This window comes from Molothrus aeneus, chromosome 1, assembly GCF_037042795.1.
Source record: "Molothrus aeneus isolate 106 chromosome 1, BPBGC_Maene_1.0, whole genome shotgun sequence".
Classification (NCBI taxonomy): domain Eukaryota; kingdom Metazoa; phylum Chordata; class Aves; order Passeriformes; family Icteridae; genus Molothrus; species Molothrus aeneus.
This window is the reverse complement of record NC_089646.1, coordinates 39,987,778-40,009,445: the sequence shown is the minus strand read 5'-3', so window position 1 is coordinate 40,009,445 and position 21,668 is coordinate 39,987,778. Positions and strand designations below refer to the sequence as shown.

Below are 21,668 nucleotides of genomic sequence, written 5' to 3'. Positions count from 1 at the left end.
CAGAGAAGTTCTGGATGCCTTGTCCCTAGAAGTATTCAAGGTCAAGTTAGATGGGTCTCTGAGCTGCCTGGTGTAGTGAAAAATGTCCTAGCCCATGGCAGGGAGCTTGGAACTAGATAATCTTAACATCCCTTCCTACCCAAGCTATTCTACAATAATATTCTGAAGAATTTTTGAATATTTATAGTCACACTGTGTTTTCTTTTTCTTAAGTAATGTGTGTGGTTAGATACTTTCTTTATTCAGATCTTTCTTTATTGTTTTGTTTTTGAACTTATGCAAGACAGAAATGAAAGTTCTAAGCCCAGGAGGTGCTTCATTCTAATGTGAAAATGGTATAACTTTTTTGTATTTCCCAGGCCATCTTTTACACATGTCAATTAAACTTGAATTATCCTAATCTTTTTCAGGCTCTATAAAGTTGTGTGTTGTTGCAATTGTAAACAGACATTTACAATCTGATCCCAGCCGGCTGTTTCTGACTGTAGAGAACTTCAGCCATGTTGTTGTTTTGTAGTCTCTAGAAGTGCTCACCCTACTCATTTTCTGTTTTATTTTTGACATAAATTTCATAGGAAAGGGTCCATAACTGCCATCTCTTATTCTGGTACAGCATTTAATCATAATTGATTGAACTACCAATGCTATGAAAATATAAATATTAAATCATGCCAACCTGCAATTTTGTAAGACATCTCAGTCTAAATTGATAGAAAAGTACAACCAAAACTGTACATCTCTGGTCAGACTGAAAGTCTCATGTATTGTGTCAGACACACACAAAAAAGGTGGAATTTTAGGTGCAGCCTGGTTGAAAGTTGTTTTGTTATAGGGTTTTTGAGATTGATTGAGCCAATATTATCAGTGGCTTTCCTTTTAATCTGCCCAGCCTTTTTATATAAGACATTGAGAAGTTACAGTTCTAAATTGAAAATGTGTATCTGCTTTTATTGCAGCTATATTTTACTGCAGCTGTATTTTGGTTCTAGCACAGTGTATTTCTGTCTATACTCCATAGATGCATCTGTTTGTAGGAGAAAACAGAAGACTCTGTAGATCATCACTTTTCCTCAGTGTCATTTAGCTGCAGAAAGGTTTGCACCTTGATGGTCAGAGGGCTGTGTGGAATCACTTTCAGACACCTTTCAGAGCTGATATCAAGGAGAATTGTGAGGGGTACCCTACTCTGCTTTAGGAAGCATGTTCTGTTTAATGCTTAGTTCACATGATAAAATAGCAGTTGGAAAGATCTGTATGGGTCTGAACCTAGGATTATATAGCAGCAGAATGCTTGTTTTGAGACAACTCACCTGTTGGATGAACTTCTAATCATAGCAGGCAGCCATGGAGTGTTAGAATGGTTAAATGAATGTGACTTGGAAAGTTCAAAGAGTTGCTGGGTGCTGGAAGAAAGCTCCCTGTTAGTTTTATAATTCAGAATATTTGCTTGAGTGCATTGTATAAAACACTTACTGGCTCTGGATTGTGTTCCATGCCCAGAGAAGCAGTGGCCATGAGATAAAGTGGACATAATCAGTGTCTGTTGTATGTTAGTCACTGCTCAGATTCTCTTGAATCAGTCAGTGCTATTTTTTTAGCAGATTACACGGCTCATTTAACTAATATTCATAATCAGAATTGCTACCCTTCACACTGAGGTTCAAGGAAGTCCTTGTAGTACTTTATTTTTAAAGTTATTTTCATAATAGGCTGAGTGGAATCTTCTATTTTTTTATATTCACGTTGTAAATCAAACTTTCTGAAAATCATTGGTGGATTAATACCATGATCACATCTCTCCACAAATCTCAGTTCTAGATGTGGATCAGTGCTTAGGTTCCTAGTGCAGGAGTTACAAGCTTCAGTTACAAATCTAGCAGTTACAAATCTAGATTGTTTACAAAGCATTAATAAAAGCACACAGAAAGAAGAATGATAGAATAGCTAAAAGATTTATTTGGGAATGAGAAGTTAATTCTGTTCACATTCTACTAATGGGTAAAAGTAGAATAAGTATGTACTGTTGTTGATTAAATTGCAAATTATCTTGATTTTAGCATCTGTTTTTATAGAAAATGAAGTTATAATTTTATACTCCAAATCGCTGTACCTCAGGAAGTTGCTTACAAATCTGCTTGATGACAATTGCAAACTTGCTGAAGAGAAGCAAAGGGTTTTTCTCTCATCCTGAACCCTTCAGGGTAGAAGAAGAAACTGTTCAGTGGTTACACAGTGAAAATCTGATGCGAGCAGGTCTGAAGTCCACAGATGGGGTGGATTTGATGTTCTTTTTTGCTCTGCTTTTGGAGAGCAAAAAAGAACATCCAATCCATTTTGTATTTGATTTTAGGAGAAATTAATGGCATTTTCAAATGGGGTTCAGATATAAATTAAGGCAAGAAACTTGCAGATATGAAATCAGTGTTGTTAAGTTGTATCCGGATAATTTTTGTCTTGTTTATATTGAAAAAGATAAATTTAGGTGAGAATTTTGGGAAATGAAACAGCAAATGAAAATCCAGATTCTCTTAATAAAAAGAGTAATAAAAAACACATTGCAGGTATCGAAAATGTTCATTGGAAGACTGCTAAGATTTGGAAAGTTTTTGTAATTTGGCCATCATGAAAACTGCAGAGACCATTAAATAGAAGATTAAGATACTAGCTAAGTAAACCTAATCCTATTTTCATAGTTCTGTCTTTCCTTCATGCCCTCTTCCACAGATTTTTAATCTTTTTTGAAACCACCTTGCTTCATTATGACTTATTCTGCACCTCTAAACATAGTGTAAACAAGTGAAAAAAGTGAAGGAGGGTGATCAGAATCTAAAGGATTATGACTACATCATATTATTTTAATTTTTCTTCCTGTTTGAGGATTGTCTTGTATAGTTGTTTGACTATTTTTAAACAAATTTTAAAAAATTAAAATAAAACTAATTAATAGGGGTCACCTTCCTATTTTGTCATACCTTCATTTAATGATACATGAGACAGGCCTGTCACAGTTCTTAGAAGTTATTTCATTTGTTTGTTAGTCATTGTAGGAAATTTTGGCATCACATACCAAATAATCATGGAATATTAAAAGTTTTAGACCAATTTATTTATTAAGAGAAATGCTTAAATAAATTAAAAGAAGCAATGCCACTAGTTTGAGGTAGTTCAACAGTTGGCAGCTCTTTTTCATTTGAATCTCTATTATAGGCTTGAAAAAGCTAAGAAAAAAAAATTATGCTTAATGTAAAGCAGATTGTCCTGGGCTTTACATTCCTTAGCTCTGGCAGCACCAGTTTTATGTAGGAGTTTCTTGCTGGTATCAACAAAGTTTAGCTGATTTTGGAAAAAGTAATTGCCACTGAAAGGGTTTTATCCCTCCATTTCTGAGGACTTGAGCTTAAAATGAAGAGAATATACTTACTCCATCTGGCTGATTTTTCCCTTGCTTTCTTTATTTCTCCATAATCACTCATGTTGTGTTAAAATAAACTGCTTTTTTTTTTCAGAACTGAGATGTTCAGCTGCCTTCTTTCTTTTACTAAATATCTTAACAGGAACTGAATTTATGAATTGTTGTAGTGTCTCAATACTCTTCCTTCATCAAATATTATTTGAAGACTTCTGAAGAAAGGAATTTAGAATGATTCAGCCCAATTAATACAGGGAAGTATCAACACTGCAAAAAACTCTGGTCCTCTGGGGATTGATATTTCTTGTAGTGAGCTGCCTGAGGACTGCCTTAACTCAAGAGAAAAGGGAGGCTTCTTGGTTATCCTGTGAATTTAGCATTCTTTCTACTTACATTTTCCAAGCACTGCAGAGCTAGTCCTTCTTTGGACATTTTGTTCAAAGAAAAATGATCTGTGGCTTGAGCGTCTAGATTTGGCTTTCTTATCAAAGGCCCTTTCTGAATTCAAGAACTGCTCCTTTTCAGACCCTGAAGGCTTGCATTGAGCAAGAACCAACAGAAACTAATTTTTCTTACCTGTATTTCTTCTCATCTCCAGCTTCTTTTGATGGGTAGTAACATTTTGAAATAAAATTTTTATGAATTGTGTCAGAGTGAAAGCAATTGGAATAGGCATGCTATGGGCTGTGTCCAAGTAGAACAGAAGTTCTTAGAATATTTTAAACATTGTGATTTGTTACTTACAACAAAAATCTTCTTCTGAAGTAGCATTGCAATACAAAAGTTATTAACAGGATTTATGAAGTACAATAATGTTTTCTGCTCTTTGTGCTTGGACTTAATGAAGTATGATGTATCTTAACTGCATTGTTGTGTGGAGGCAGCAGTAGAATATTGAATTGGAAAAAACAAACTTGAACTGTTTGCATGGAACTTTGATTAAAAATATAATCTCTAAAGAGTGTGTGTGCCATTTTGTCAAAGACTACCTGATAATTACACAAGGCACTTTATTAACATAATTACATGATCATCTAAATCTACAGCTTTTTTCACAAGCTAAGGCTAAGAGTCACTATTATTTCTTACCAAATTTCATTTTTGAACATGAACTACCAAGCTATTAGACCCCCCCCTGCCCCCATGCTCCTTTGAAATTAAATTTCTTGGAAAGTCCACCCTTCCCAATTGTCATAATTTCAAGGAAAGAAAACTAATTACCATAGATTTAGATTATTAGAGATTAATATGAGATCACTGCTTATTAGATACATAGCATTGTCATACAGTTTATTGAAATATATTAATAGAAACCTGAAACTGGTCATATAGTTTACACTGAAACCATCAGAAGTGTGCTTATGGTATTTTTAAAGCAGATAGGCCTAATTCAAGTGTAAGTTGCTGATGAATGTGGAGATAAAAAGATATTATAGTCCAGTTCTGTGAAAAGTAAAAGATAAAAAATCCCAAACCTCCCTTCCACCCTCCCCCAGCTTTTCAGCTGTTGTGACTGAGCACTGATTGTCATCAATCAGTGGAGGTGGTGGCTATTGAGATGTGAATCTTTTTGTTCCTTTTTTTTATTATTGTAGCTGACTTTGGTCTTGCAAAGTGAAGGCAAGAAATCTGCAAACTTGCATAAGTAGTGGTATCCTATAATATAGGTAATCCTATAGGTGTTTAAAGACATATATATAAATAGGTATATCTATCTATCTATCTAGGTGTTTATATATTACCTCTAGGTAATCCTATTATCCTATAATAATAGGTAATCCTATATTTGTGGTAAGTACTCCTGCATGTAACTTTTAGTCCAGTGACTTCCTTCTTCATAGTTACTCTTGGAGCAGACAGGGAAGTCGCAATGGAATTAGGAACAAGGTGCAAGTCGCTAGCTATAGTTGGTTGCCTCCCTGTTTTGATGTTGCCTGTTCTTAACACTTGTTGGTTACTGTGGGTTAAGTTGGTGCAAAAATGAACGAGCTGCAGTAATGTAGTAACTTATTCATCTATATATAGAATACCCTTATAGATAAGGAAATGGGTGTTTAAATTATAAAAAGGTGTATGTAAACAGTATCAATTACCACCACCACATGTGAAGGCCTTACACCTGTGAGAATGTTTGGCCTGCAGGCTGTGATAACTGATTAAAAGGTCCAAGCCATGAGGGGAGCTGCTGGTTGTTCCTCTGAATTAAGAGTCAAGAACTCAGGCATTTGGCAGTTGAACATAATTCATTTTGCCATTTTTGAAATTGTTGCTTGTGAATTCCTAGTGCCAGAATGATAATGATTGACACTTATTCCCTAGAAATCCCTAAATCCTAAAATGGCTTCAAGAGTGAGACCTTGTAATATGTTAAATATTCAAGTCACATACCTTGGAAGACATGCTTATAGATCTTAGTGAGCAAAGGTAAGGGGATTGCAAGGCTGCCTTAATTGCTTTTCCAAATATTCCTGAAGCGTTGCACAATCTCTGAGTGACATTGGATCTATGAGTGATAGTTGGGGTATATAAAGTGTAGTAAGAGTTTGGTGTAACAAGTTATGTGCCATCTTTTTTTCAGCTTCTCTGAAATAATTAATTTGTTTTGTTCACTTACAGCTGGGAAGAGAAACTGTTGATGAGAATTTATTCTGCTCTTTTAAACATCAGTTTAAAAATAGAGGTGTCAGGTGTCAAAACCATGCTGCCATGGCCCTCAGGCATACTGAATTGTAATTTTTCTTATCCCATCTACATTTATTTCTTCTTTTTCCTCTGTTAGATGCCTAATATGTTTTCACTGATATCTTTTGGGTTTTTAATATTTTGCAGGAAATTTTTGTTTGAGAATAGTGTTCTGTATATTTAAATACTTTTTAAAATATAATTTTTGCTTATACTATGTTTATTATTATTCTTATACCCTGTCTTTGTACATGGAAGTTCATATCTGAGCTAGAACTTTGGCAGATCTTTTTCTACCTCTTTGTCCAGTTATTTGGATGCAGGATTGAGGATAAAATGTCCCTTACAGGTTGCAGTCTCTCAACAGGTCCCTTACAGGTTGCAGTACTCCACAGGCAAAATCATGGAAGCAGTGATCCTTGTCTGTCTGCAGTCAGGAAGGAGAACAAGGATAGAGTACAGATGTCTTTGTATTTAAAATATATGCTTGAGTAATATTTAAAATGACAGGCTAAGATATTAGTCCTTCCAATGTCATAATAATTTAAGAGTGCTAAAGAGGCTTTGCAAACAGCACCATGCACTGGAGGCCACCTTCAAGGTGCTTGGTTAGTTCTGGGTGTGACAGTGGGCTTTTTGAAATGGAAGCCTGTTCACAAGGAATAAGATGAACTGACAGAGTATTTTAGCACAAGTCTTGAAGGAGAAATCAGACCCTATAGATTTAAGCAGTGCTTGGACTAGACTTTTTAATGGTGCTTTTTTGTATGATTTAAGTAGATGTTAAAGGCTATTAAAAAAATTTAAAACGTGCCTACCTATCAATGCACAAAAAAACCTCCCAAACCAAAAAGAGAAAGAGAAGTGAGAGATTGTTTTCTTCTTAGAATGGCAGAAATAGCTTTCTTCTGAATTGACAGGTAATAGTTTTGAGTAGTTTGAGATGCCACCCACCCTTCTTTGAGCAGACAGTACAGTGCAGAAACAAGACAATAAATATCAAAAGTAGCATTTGATGCTTATTGTTTAAATTTGACTAAGCAATATTATGCAAAATGGTTCAGATAAAAACACATCACTGTATGTACCAAACATGTTTGTATTTGGGCTTGGCTGAATCAATTTGGTAATGCAATTTTTTGAACCTTGTGTCATCATAAAATAACTGCAGACACTGTTTTTTGTTTAGAGAGGGGCTTATATAATTATGCTTTGTAATTGTGATGGTTTTTAATTTTACTTCATACTAGGTTGCATTCTGCTATCACACTAATTAAATTCCTTTTAATTGGTTATCTCCCTGAACTAAAAAATCCAGCAGTGTGTGTGTTTAGAATACCAAATGTATTAAACAGATGTGTTTACACTTAATACATTAAAAGTTGAGGAAAAGACTGCTTTAGGGAATTGGCAATGAATCCTGAAGTCTTTTCCCAGCTCATAAGTCACTAGAAACAATCTGCTCCAAGTTAGTGGTGACAGTCTTTATTATTGTGCTGTCTTAAAGGCCTTCCCAGAAGAGACACAGCAATTGTCCATGGTTATAGAGAATGATGTTTCCTTTCAATTATACCTTCCATTTCTTTGTTTCAAAAAAAGGATTGTGATTTAGGAAGAGAGGATATATTGCCAGCAGATCAAGAGATGTATATAATTGTATATGTATAGAGACAATTTAGATGAACTCTGGGAAATTAACTTAATTTTGAGATTGGATGGAATCGAGAGTCCCATCATAATTGCTTGAGAACTTGACTGATCTTTAAAAGCTGTTGAGAAACTATGAGTAGATCCCTTAGGTGTCATTAAGAAGCAGGCAAGAAAGTTCTACCTTAGTTGGTGAGCTAACTTGATCTTTCTGAAACAAAATTGTTTTCAAATGTTAGAAAACTGATGCACAGAACAATGTTGTTTATTTAGCTTTTTGTGCCAGTGTTGGGGAGTTTTCTTGCTCTGGTGTTTTGAGGAAACTCCCATTTCAGTGGTAATTGGAGGTATTATTTTTACTCCCTCATCTTCTCTGCTGTGGAGGAGAAAATATTCCTTGATCTTCATTTATGTTTATGGACTACACACTGGGTCTGTGTACTGTATTATGTTAACCAGATTTCTTTTCTAGTACTGGTCACTGCTTCTCTTTATAACCATATCTTGTGACAGCATTGCATAAATCAATAGTCTGGTATGATTTCTCATGTAGAGACCTGCAGTAGCTGCATTGCTTATTATGGCGACATAATATTTTCACTTAAAGCATTTTTGTTTTGGGAAAGGTAATTTAAGATGAGGGAGTGTGTTGTATTTTCAGAAATACTTTTTTAGCCTTTATGATGCTATATGGTCAAACTGATTATGAGATTTCCCAGCAGTACTTTATTCCTCCAAAAATAGAATCTGAAACATTTCACTAATTTCAAGCATGTTTGAGTGTTTAACTTCTTTCAATGTTTGTGAAAATTTGGTGATGGATATCAAGTAGTGAAACAATTCAGTCTTGGTGAGAAAAGTTTTTAAACTCAGCTGAATTTTTCCAAATTTCCAAAATAAGCTGCAGTATATGCTGTTGTGTAACAGCAGTTTGGTATGTTTAGACAACCCAGAGAATAGGAAACTGAAGGTATTGTGTAATGGTGAGAGGAAACAGAAAACTAGTGGAAAATTGGTCTTGTGCTAGTTTTGCCATTCATGGAACAGATGGCTCCTGGAGGGGATTTGTTGATTTGAATAGAAAGGTAACAAAAGTTAAATAATCCTTTCAGTACATCAATACTGATTTTTTTACCAGAGGATCTTCTGAAAGTTGTTTAATACAAGTGTTCACTCTGAGAATGAAAGATAGAAATGAAATACAATTGTGAAAATTTGGTTGTAGTGTAGACATAAGTTTATAATACTGTGTATCAGCAAAAAGTCCAGTCCAATTAGAGATGGAATCCACAGGGAGAATATAGGTTGGACAGACAGGCAGCGCTGTCCCTATGTGTAACCCATGGGGCAGCTCTGTTTAGAACATTATGTTTCATTGTGAGCACCTGGTGACTAAAAAGACACCTGGAAAAACATCAAGGAAGAACATTATAAGTACTTGACAGAGACTGCCTTACAAAAAGATGTTCAAATGATTTAATTTTATATAGTTTTTATTAAATAAGAAGTTTGTCTAGTTTACTGTCACCTGACATTTGAAATATACTTAATACCATGTTGTGTGTGAGATAGCATTATACTTGGGAGTAAAACTGGAATTATGTGAAACAAAGTAAGAAAGCATGTAGATATCTGTATTTATCTCCAGAAAAATGTTCCAGTGGCAATTATACAATTCTCACCATAAGAGATAACTTAATACTAGACAGGAAGGAAAAGGAAGGAGGAAAAAAAAATCTTGGACTAAAAGACGACCAGCCACACTATAAGTAACATGGACTAGTCCATATTATGTATTTTTCGTATCCTGAGTAGAGTTGTACTCACAAGGGCTTGTAAGTAGCTTAAAGTCACAGCACAAGTTGTTTACATGAAAGGGAATGTGAAAACAGTTTTCTGTACTTCTTTTCTATCAAGTGAATGGTGCTGATCCAGCTTCTAAAGAGTTACTTTAATGCTGAGGGATGGGATGTAGCATCTAATAATTTTATAGGCTCCATGGTGACTTTAGACTGCTACCTTGAGGGAAAAAACTAGTACTGCTTTACTACCATAATACATTATAAATCAACAATGTACTGCTCAGAAATAATTATTTCTTAAAACTTATACAAGTTGTACAGCAATTATTTTCATCTATAATAATCATTATATTATTATCTCTTTGGAAGAGATAATAATGATAATGAACGAATACTTTCAACAGAATAAGATTAGTCATTTAATCAGCCTAATTTATCATCTTCTAAATGTCTTTTAGTCCAATGTTACTGGCATTTGTTTGCTGAAATTCTTCTTTCATTTTTATTTTAAGAATGTTAAATGAGCTACATTAAGATAAACTGTGTTCTTATGACACCTGAACTGCAGGACTTAGAGTAGTTTTGGTGAGTTTATTTCTAAATAAACTTTTCCATTCTATTCTATATGCAAGTTTTTAGCTGTATCAGTACCTTAGCAAATCCTTACTATTTCTAAATCTTACTATTTCTTGTTCTTCTTTACGTTGCTGTTCAGTATATAGTGTGCTGTTTGAATTTCTTGTGCCACTATGTGTCATCTTGCTGTCTTGGATGTTTCCTAAAGAGCCTCTTTGCTATTTTACCATTTCTTTGATGGTCAGTTAAAGCTGTTTGCTCTTTTCATTTGGGTCTTGGGTTGAGTTTCTTGTGTGGCCTTGGTTCAGTTGCTTGCTTTTTCATAGAAGCCAGATTTCAAAGCTCTATCAAGGATTGTTCAAACTTAGTCTTTCCTTGGTTTGTTCTATGTATTCCAACTGAAAGAGTTTGAATTTAAATACTCCATGGTTTCAGACAGACTCATATGTCTGCATTTGCTATTTATTCTGCTGAAGAAAGCTGTTTTCCTGGGTTACTGCCCAGTATCTCTCTAGGTTCTACACAATTTAATCTACACAAGCAGGGGTAAATGATTTTATGACTAGAGAGAGAGTACAGTGTTACTAACTATGTGATCCCACTCGCAGACAACTAGTCTGTGTATTTTTATGGAGAGCAATGTGCCAAGTTATTAAATTGAGAGAAGAGGATATGTAAATGTAATTTGTGGGTGGGTTTTGTTGATTATTATTTACAAATTAATGTGTATGTTGATTCTCTTTCTACTTCCCATCTCAAGGAGAACTTATAAAAGCTTTAGTTTATCCTGAAAAGGATTTTTAGAGATAATTTGGAGAAGAAAGCTGTGGAATTAAATGTTTTTCTCATTGGAGGATCATGTGACAGTTCCATTTGGATGTCTTGTCTTATTTTGCTTCTGATCTATTTCTCAAGGATGCCCATTGCTGGGGTTTGTTAGTGGGCTGAACAGAATGAGGTGATGTCTCAAATCTCTTCCTTCTCTTTAGTCTTTGCTCAGTTTCCCATGTAACCTTACTTTTCCAGTTGATGTAACCTTACTTTTTCAGTAAGTGAGGTAGGAAGCAATACATTTTAATAAAAAATACAATAAAATATGTATAGATTATTGTGTTATAAGCCTGTGTGTTTATTTAACCTATTGACCTTTGTCATGGTTGTTGGGGGCATCTGGATCAACAGATCCAGATTTTATTTAGATTGGAGAATTTTAAATTCTATGCAAAAGAAAACAATGAAATCCCCATCTTATTAGGTAAAATTTTCATCTGTCTGCTTTTTTTCCTGGTTGTTTTTATTTTTCCATTTAAACCGTACTGAATGTGATTGCTAGACAGAAGAGTTGTTATTAGTTAATTATATTATGTATTAGTTTCCAGCAAATCCAAATACTTGCAAAGTCATCTAATTCATACCTTACTGTGAGACACAAGTTACTGTCAGAAACAAGTCTCTATGTGGCTGGGATTCATCTTGCTTATATGCAGCAATTTAAAAGCTGGGCATCTTACTCAAGCAGCTAGATTATTGAAAGTAATGATTACTGAAAGTAATGGAAAAAATGGGCATTCTGATAATGAATTTCATCCCATCTACCTTAAACAGTTATGTTTAGTTGATGAATCAACCAACTGGTGTGTCTATCTCTCTTCATTTGCTACAGAGGGATCTTAGCATAAATCTCTTAGAGGAGTTTAAAGTTAGATGAAATTGACACCTTCTTTGAAATCAGTTATCAAAGATCTTGGTTTATTTTAGAGTTGTTGTAGAATAGGATTTGCTATTGCTTGTGTTGTCTTTTTGCAGATACTTACTTTTCCATGTCTCCCTCAAAAATGTAAATATTCATGCAATTTCTTGATAAACTTTGTTATCCAGCTTTTAATCATGATAAAAGCACTGAATGAAGTTTATTCCAAAAGCATGTATCTCAAAAAGCAAAATCCTTTACCATTTTTTAACTGTTCAGATTTCTGTTCCATAGATAAAAGGGAAAAAAATATTTTCTTGTTCTGTTATACAGTTACAGACTTATGGCAATTCCTGAAATATTTTATGGGAAATTGGGATATTAATTCACTAAAAAACATCTCTAGTTGGAGGGAAACTCTTCTTAGAAGAATCTGCAGATGCATGTTAGGAGTACCTTTTTAGAATATGAGTGGTTCAGGTTTTTATATGTATGGATAGCATTTGCCACAGCTAATTGTCTACAGCATTTGCCACAATTTGTCTACAGCATTTCTTTTAAAACTGACAGCTTGACAATTTGATAGGTATTTTTGTATAAATGGTATAACATCCCATGGGTGGACCATGCAGTGACTCTTATTTTGATAATATAAATAATAAATCATATCAAAAGGAAATTTTGGTTTCTTTAAGGTTCAGAATGCAGCTTATACTTCCTCGTGTTGTTTTATACTTCATCTTGTTCCATGATGTGTCTGAAGGAATAACAGATATAAATTACAACTTTAATGTGTTTTTCTGTTTTAAGCCTCCCAGCAGTTCTGTATGTAATACTGGAACAATAAATTACAAATTAATGGTACTGTGATTTCTTCTTATAACTTAGTCAAAGATGCATATAATACTCTTGAAAATTCAGAAGCAAAATAATGTTGAAACAGCTGTGCACATTTTAAGTTTAATTAGATAAGTGTATTTTTATCCCAGTGTGAAAGGTGGTACTTTGTGACATTCTTTAGTAACAGTTATACAACTGAAGAAAGAATTGGCTTGATGTAAACATGAACTTTTCAAATAGAGGCTGCAAGGCTTTTAAAATTGTCCTTGACACAATTTTTTTTTTTTTAAATGAAGGCCTAGAGAGAATAGTATTTTTCCACACTGACTCCCAGTAAGTTTTTTCTCCAGATGGACAGATACAGTATATAGAGGAGAAGGCCAAATTCAAACAGAATTGTATCTTTATGGGACATTTTCCCAATATGCCTATGCACCCTATCCTGATGAAGGGTAAAACACATTGCCAATAGATTTGTGTCATGATTTAACCCCGGCCATCAAGCAAGTCTATGCAGCCACCAGTTGTACTGGGGAGAGAATCAGGAGTGTGAAAGCTGAAAAACTCATGGGTTGAAATAAAGGCAGTTTAATAGGGAAAGCAAAAGCTGTGCATGCAAGCAAAGCAAAGCAAGGATTTCACTGCTTCCCATGGGCAGGCAGGTGTTCAGCCATCCCCAGGAGAGCAGGGCCCTATCACATGTAACAGTTACTTGGGCAGACAACTGTCGTCATTCCAAATGTCCCCCGTTCCTCCTTCTGTATGTACAAAGAATGATGTCATATAGTCTGGAATATCCCTTTGGTCACTTTGGGTCACCTGTCCCATTCTGTCTCTTTCCAGCCTCCCATGCACTCCCAATTTCCTTTCCAGCATGGCAGTACATAAAGCAGAAGGGGCCTTGGCTGTGTGTAAGCCCTGCTCAGCAGTAACAAACACATTTCCCTATTTACCATGACGGTGTTCAGCACAAACCCAAAACACAGCCAATTCCAGCCACTGTAAAGAAAGTTAAATCTACATCAGCCCAAACCAGCACATTGTGTAACTTTTAAAGAAGTGTATAGAAGTGCTTCAGTTGAGGGTAAATGCACATCACAGCCCATGAAACTCTGATATTTGTGATCTACTTGTAATAGATACCTAAATGTTGAGACATGGGCCTTCGGATTATGTTAAGAGTTCTCCCAATTTTTATAGCCAATGTAACTCAATAGTACTGTACTCTCTAAGTGCTCCCAAGCCTCTTCGTTTCTGAAATGAAACATTCTGTCTGGAAAATTCTAGAGATCCAAAATACATCTTTGAGCAGTAGTACTGTGTATATATGCATACACACATATGTGCATGTACATATATATGCATATATATACTGAGACACACAAGGACATGCACATACACACACATATATGTAAAAAATCAACGAGAATGTTCACAGTTGTAGGGACTTTAGTTTACAGAGTGTAAAACAGATTCTATTATGTTTAGTTTTGTGTTTGTTTTTTTTTTTTGGGGGGGGGGAAGGTTGTGTTTTCTTTTCTTTGTTTGTTTTGTCTTTGTGGGTTTTTTGTTGAATTTGTTGTTCCACAATGCCAAATTAAACATAGATTGGATTAGCAACACTGTTTCTGGCAAAGCCACATATTCAGAAAGTTGCCATATTGATGTCTCTCATGCTTTCAACCTATGACATTTTACATAATGAGAATTCTTTTCTTGTTCTACCTGCTATTGATACTTAAGCCAATGTGTCCTAGCAAGTGGTGTCCTAGCAAGTAAACAATTGCCATACCTGGGAGTTGTTGGAGGGTGTTGTTTTCTGTGTATTCAGACATGGGAACATTTAGAAATGGATGTCCCTTGGAAACATAATCAGGAAATATATGTGAAATATATCCTTTGGTTTTAAAGATAGTTTTAAGAAGACACTTGTGTAATGAGCTGCATTGCTCTATGAAATTCAGAAAGGGCTGATATTTAGCATTTGTTTTCTCTAGCACTAGAAGTTCATATGTGTAAAAACAGTGAAAGTGTAAAGTTGCCACAAAAAAACAGGTCTGTCTGCCAGAGATGTACACTCTTGCAGAAAAGGTACAGAGTTCAAAGATGGGAGAATGTGTAGTAGTTGAATATAACTTGCTAGTCTTCTGAGTATGAAAACAAGTCCTGACAATAATATTCTTCTGTTCCTTTCACCAGCTTTTTATCTAGGCTTTATGCCCATAAAAAGGAACTGGTAATAGATAGGCTGAAGTTTTTTATCCATTTTCTTGTATGGTTATATTTTGATTGACTTAATTTTTCTTAGTAAAGGTAAAAGAGAGTTTCAGTTCAGCATTATGAGCTAAGGGTAAAACTGAAAGCTGTGTTTCAGTGAAAGCTGATTTTATATTTCTAAAGCTGACTCTTTGGCAGTTCTATTTAGTATCTCTCTTCCACAGGAAAAAACCTCCCAAACTTCTGCCAGTACCAGTTGTTTCTGAGGCTGTGACATAAACTGTGTCAATGAAATGATTCAAGGCAAAAAAATGCAATTGTGACAGCAACCACCCAACCTAAACCAGCCATACTCCAGGGCAACCACAAGCATTTAGGTAAACATATAATGATGAACTAGATTAGAGAACTGAGCTGGCTTAAAAATATTTTAGGTCTTTGATGTGTAAAGCAGCTGTAGAAGTACTTGTGCTGGCACAGGAGAGCAGACCCTGGTGAAAGAGAGTGACTGGAAACAGCAGAAGCAAGACACCATCTTGGCTTTCAGTATCTTTTGAATATACAGCCTAAACAACTTACCCCACATGAGGCTGTTGTGATCTTCACAGTTTCATTTGTGGTCTAAATTTTTGATGTAGGAAAAAAGTAGTTACAAGTGCCTCTTTGCACTTAGGAATTGAGAAGAGGACCTTGTGCTCTGAACATGCTTTTGCCTTGGGTATTTCATGATTTAGGTATGAAGAAGGTGTTTGTTTGTTTGGTTTTGTTTAACAATGCAATATGAGTAAACAACAATAGAATAAACCTTTAAAAATGTAATTTGATTTATATTCATATGTGGCAAGGGTGAATTAGAAGTGAGTTGGTGGCAGTTTTTCATGTATTCTGGAACAATATCTTATTACAGTGCTAGGGACCATAAGTTATTTTTCAAATTTAGTATGTTTGGCATTGCTAAGCAATGTTGTATAAAGTTGGCATGCATAAAAGCTTGAAAGTTTGTAAATTCAAAGAAATATGAATCTGTTGCTGAATGTTAACTGGATGTCCATATCTTTATTTTCAAAAATATAGAATAAGCAACCCAAGAAAGTAGATTGTGAAACTTCTTGATTATTTCAGAGAGGTAGTGAATTGTGCTGAAAGGAAGCAGTAAGTTAGTGAGTTTTCTAAATTTGTTGATCAACGGCAGTGTAACTGAAATTTACACTGGTTTATTACTGGGATCTTGTTTTTACATGTTTCTCAATGCTCATTAACATTTGAGATTGAGACAGACTACACAAATTTACAACTATTTGCATTGAAAAGCATCCTTCCACATCAAACCGGGTGGTTTTTTTGAAGATATTAGTAAAAATATAAGGCAGGCATTATGCAGTCTGCTGTATCCTACAGTTATTAGTGGCCTGTCACTGACTGTGGATTGGTTTTGCCTCTCTATAGAAGAAATTATATGAATATAGCAGAGCTTTCTGGGCAGAGGCAGGCAATGGTTGGACTAGGAAATGAAACTGTTGAGATTACACTGATGAGAGAGCAATTATACACATGAAAGTGGTCTCTCTTAGCTGACTTCACCCATTTTAAAATTACATTCCCCACCTGGTGGCGCGAGGATTTATCACAATGTAAAATTGCCATCTGAAGATAGTAAATTTCTTCCCTACCCCTGTACATTTTAAAACTTGGTGGAACTGATGAATAAGCGATGAATTTTTCTCTAAGTGTCAGTAGAAGTTTAGGATGTCTGCAAAAATGTCTTTTGTGAATAAGAAATTATAGGTATATTTTTTTCCCAAAAAATATTTAACATAATTTGTATGGAGAAAAATGGTAGCAAGTTAGACAACAACATAATAAATTATTATAGACTTCCTTGACCATACTTTTTCCATTTCAAAATAGAAAACTGTGAAGGTAAAATTTTAACTAGTGATTGAAAATCCTGTTCCTGCTTCATCACTCAAGGGATAGACAGACTATCCCCAAAAGGCTTGTGTTGAATTCTTTATGTGGGTGAGAAATGCAAATAGCTTTCAGCATTATTCACAGGACCTCTTTATTCAAACTGTCAGTTTTGTGGCTCCTGTTTCTTTTTCCATTGGTTTTAGTGGTAATTATGAAGCTATGGTAATGAATGTGTATCTGTAGCTTGCAGCAAACTATCCAGAGAAAAATTGTGATATGCAGCAACTGCTTTTCTATTTTTCATTTTGGGATTGTGCTGGTGGTGTTTCTTTGTTGTTTTTTTTTTTTTTTTTCCTTTTCCTTGCATTATTCCTCTCTCTTTCTGTGACTCAGAGAACTGATTCTAGAGTAAATGTAGGGGTTTTTTTGCAATGGTCTCCAAATACTCACATATTATCCTGCAGTAGTTTGGTAAAATGAAGATGGGTTAGTAAAAAACTAGAAATGCTGTCCAAATACAAGCATTTTCTCATTTGTTGCACTGCAATTCATGGTCTTGAATCTTTTCTGAGAAAATAGACATAAATTGAAAGAGATTCTAACTTGATATATGCAAATTTTTTTTTCTTACTTGTAACAGTCAAATATGGAAATGAGAGGTTGTGTAGTCTTTACCTCTGAAGATTTTCAAGGCACTACTGGATAAATCCCCGTTTATCTGGGCCAGGGAGCAGCAGGTTTCATTTTTATAATACTCATTTTAATTGTGGCAGTCATAGGTACAAAGATTGTGAAAATCCTTTTCTCTGCTTTGCTTTGGTGAGTCCTGCCAGCAAGTAGTAAGGCTATCCATTGCAAGTGAGTATTATTATATTGCTATTTTAACAAGGATATCGACTTACCTGAAGTAAATAGAAGCTGCAGAGACTCTTTTAGCATTTGGGACTAAAGGAAACAAAAACCCCCCATTGATCAGTGTATGGCAAGCTTGTCTACTGTCTCTCCTACTGTCCTGTCTCCAACAGAGGGAAAAAAAACAATATTCTTAGGTAAGGAAGAATGGGATAAGCATATTGGATTCTTTGCTACTTTCCAGTTATTTTCAGCTTGGATTGTTTCCTGAAATAGTTATGGTTTCTAGGCATGAGTGTTTGTATAGCTAATACCTACTGCTGGAATTCTCCATCAAAGTTTAAGTAATGAATTGGAGTTATGTTAAAGACTAAAAGCAATAACTGTCATTGTTAAAATCCTCACCACTGGCAGCTGATTCTTTGTTTTGCCTTTCATTATAACCACCACCTTCTCTGTGAGTCAGCCTTGAAGGATCACTGCTGTTTTCATGAATTCCTAACTGTCCAGTTGAAACCAAGTCTCATTTAATAAGTGCCCCTCCTACTGCAGAATGCCACATACCAGTGTGTTCCCACACCTGTTGGAAGCACCAGTGAACACTGCACCAAGATAAGTCAAATATGGAAAAATATGAGTGGCTCTTTGAAGTTCTGTGCAGCTTGGGAAATCTTTACTGGCAGTGTCCCATGTAAAGTCAGCCTGAAAGTATTGATAATGTTCTTTAGAAGCTTTAGAGGTTCTAGAAAATTAATGCTGTTTTGAAAACATCATTCTCTCATCTCCTCTTTTCCTTCCTCTCCAAATTTAGGACTTCTTTTTTAATTTTGGCACTTCTGTCCACTAATAACTAATGTGGACAGAAGCTAATCTAGTGAGGATAGTAATCTTTCATATAGCTGTGTGGTCGTGCAAATGTAGCAGACTGGGATACAGTCTGTTTAAATCTCTGTTAAAAGAGCTCTTGAAGAAAAGCAATGGTAAAATAACATCACTAAGCAAAATTATAAATAAAAGCTTGATGGTAAAACTATCTCCAAGGCCATGTAGATGTTATTTGGTTAAATGTGTTAATGTGTTTGATGTTTTGCAAGTAGCACTATACTGACAAGATTTGGTTATTATTGTTTCTTTTTTAAAAAAATCCTCCTAATTATAAATGTGCTGTAGTATGGGAAACGTGTATTTAAAATAGCTGCTTAATTTTGTAAAAAGGAGTTCAGAAGGAAAACCAGCTATTTGGATTAAGCAGTGGCTCATTTTGAGGCCATGGTCACAGATGATTCTATTATTAAGAATAAAAGCAGTGCTAGTATGTTGACCTTTCTAAGAAACAATTATAAAATTGTCTGTTAAAGGATGCTGAGAATTTGGATGGTTATTCTGTGGATATAATTCTGTCTTTCATTTAAAAGAATTTAGTCTTTTATTTGCTATGGACATTTGTTTAGTGAAGGACTCTCTTACAGTTAGCATAATGATGCTGGAGTAAGCTTTTTCAGCTTGAATATGTAAGTTGGAAATCACCAGTGATTTGCAAACTTAGATGAAAATTATCTTGAGCTATTAGATGAAAAATATCTTAGAGCTATTATCCTGAATATGTTAGCTGCAAGAATTACATGCTGCCACTTCTAGTAGCTGTGGCTAATAGCATCAGCGCTGCTGCTTAGTGGCAGTAAGCTCAGCCCTTGGAGCAATGGAAATTAAAATTTTCATAATCTCTTAGGGGCTCCCCCTTTCTGTATTCTGTTTTAAATGCATTTTATGATGTAGACATCTGTTTGCTAAAAATTTAATTAGTACTGCTATCTGGTTTCAGTCAATTGAGTTATCTTCAGCTAAAAGTTAAAGGATGAGTACTGCCTTTACAAATAATAATAAAAAAGTCATACTAATGCTTGTATTCTCAGTGTTTGTGAGTAAGACTGGTTCTACATATTCTTTCTGGTCTTGACCAAGCAGTGACAGTTTATAGACATTTGTCATCTGAATTAGGCAAACCAAATGTACTCCCACCACGCTCCTGTTGGTGGGTGGCAGTGTACAGGAACAAGAACTGGGTGCTATCTTTGCTTGGCATCCCTGCCACTGGGGATCCAAAACGTGCAAATTGACTGCAGAACTGTTTTGCTAATCAGCTACTAATCAGTACCCCACCCACATTTCTAACTAGCAGATGGTGAGGCAAGCCTGTAGAACATGGTGATGGATTTTACTATGTCCCTTGAAAAGTAAATAAGTAATATTTGAAAATCCTAGATAAAAATCTAAATTACAGAACTAACTAGCTACAAAAGCATAGCATCATATAAGTAGGGGATTTATATTCTCTGTAAAACTTTCATGGACACATTAAATAAACATTGCTTCAGTAATTTAAAGTACTTCTTAAGCAGGAGACAGTATTTTTTAAGGTGTTGGTCATCCTAATGTTCTCAATATCTGAGACTTCTGACTAAGACATTTGTTCTGGAAGAAAAGATCAAACACTATTCTGCTACAAGTCTTTTTGATTAAAAAAAGAGGGATTAGATAAGCATTTAGAACAAGAAATCTTTCAGCATGAATAAACAGAACAAACGACTTCATTAACTTTCAGCTACTGTGCTTTTGTGTGAAACCATGCTAAAACTATAACCCTGTCAGCACTGTATTCTTTCTATGATTTCCAAATCATAGTATGATTTTTCCATGTCACCAGCTGATGGGCTGCTGTTTGCTCTGGACATCAGGCAAGATTTTTCTCTGGAAAAATCTTCAGGAATCAAGATGCTGTAGGCCAGGACATGGTTGCCTCTGTTTCTCTCTCAGTTGTATTCAGCTTATTCTTTCTGTGGCTGCTACACAGATTTTTCCATAATTACTTAAATTTGGCTTGAATAATCTCAGTTTGGTATTTTAATTAAATTAATAATGTAAAATAATAATTTTTAAGTTGATCTTTCTGTGGATGAAAATTATCCTTAGAACAAAGACTAAAATTGAGTTCAGATTTTTTTTCTGATTAGGAGCATGCTTAGAACTTGACTAAGATAGGGGCTTTGCCTTATTGAGCTCACCATCTCTATGATAAGTTGCAGTATTAATGTTTGCTAGTAGACACTTTTAATACACAAAAAGGAAATTTTCACAAGGACATCTAATGAATTAGTGTCTCAGACAGTGTGATTACAGAAATACTGTTATGTCCTAAAACAACATTCAATACCCACTCTGTAATTATGTAACAGCAGCAGCAAGATTCAAAGAAAATTGCTTATTAGATTTGACCCAAGAATCTGTATCTTGCTTGATAATTTCATCAGGAGAGTGTGACCTGTCAGTCCCTCTCACTTCCCTGCACTGTGACCTCTCTTCTGACTTTCTATGGTAAAGTTCATGTAATTAATCTTATCTTTTGTCTAGGGACCTCATCCCATATATTTTCAAAATCTGCATTTTGTATATAACAGCAGGATATCCTCCAGCATCATTAATTGAATTTACACAGTACCTCTGAGCACACCAAAATAAGGCATTTTACCAAAGATATCAGTACTATAATTATGAAGAAAAAGTGGCTCCAAATTCTAAGCTGAAGGAAAATGGTAAACAAGTTGGATTTCAAATTAATTTTACAGATGAAAGAAGTCAAGTATTTTTCTATATCTCTGAATGAAAAAAGAATCAAACACATTCTGTGATATGATCTTTACTTACTGCTAAGACTTGAACTCCAACACAGAACACACCTATTAGTGTAAATTGTTATCATCCAGGTTCATGAAAAGCACTGCACTGAGGAAGTTAAACAAAGGAAATAAATTCTGTTTTGTACTGCATCAAAATAAAATTACTGCCTTCGTCCATTTTCTTTAAAAGTAAGTTTACAATGTTTTTTTGTATTATCATTTGGCTGCCTGCTGAGTGTGCACGTTACATCCTCACAAGGAATGCGTTACAGTAGTTTTAAGAGGATGAAAATGATACAATGAGTCAAGTTCATTTACTTACATTAATAGCAAAACTACATCAATTATCATTCGAAATAGCATAGTTG

General features: G+C 34.9%; 1 protein-coding gene across 1 annotated transcript in view; it reads left to right on the top strand.

Annotated features, from left to right (window-relative positions):
• The window catches only part of NEK10 (NIMA related kinase 10), a 78,310-nt gene that overhangs the window by 22,982 nt on the left and 33,660 nt on the right, over positions 1–21,668 (top strand). The window contains 2 exon segments of the mRNA XM_066555933.1: positions 5,005–5,060; positions 15,709–15,728. Coding sequence (XP_066412030.1) covers positions 5,005–5,060; positions 15,709–15,728 — 76 coding nt within the window.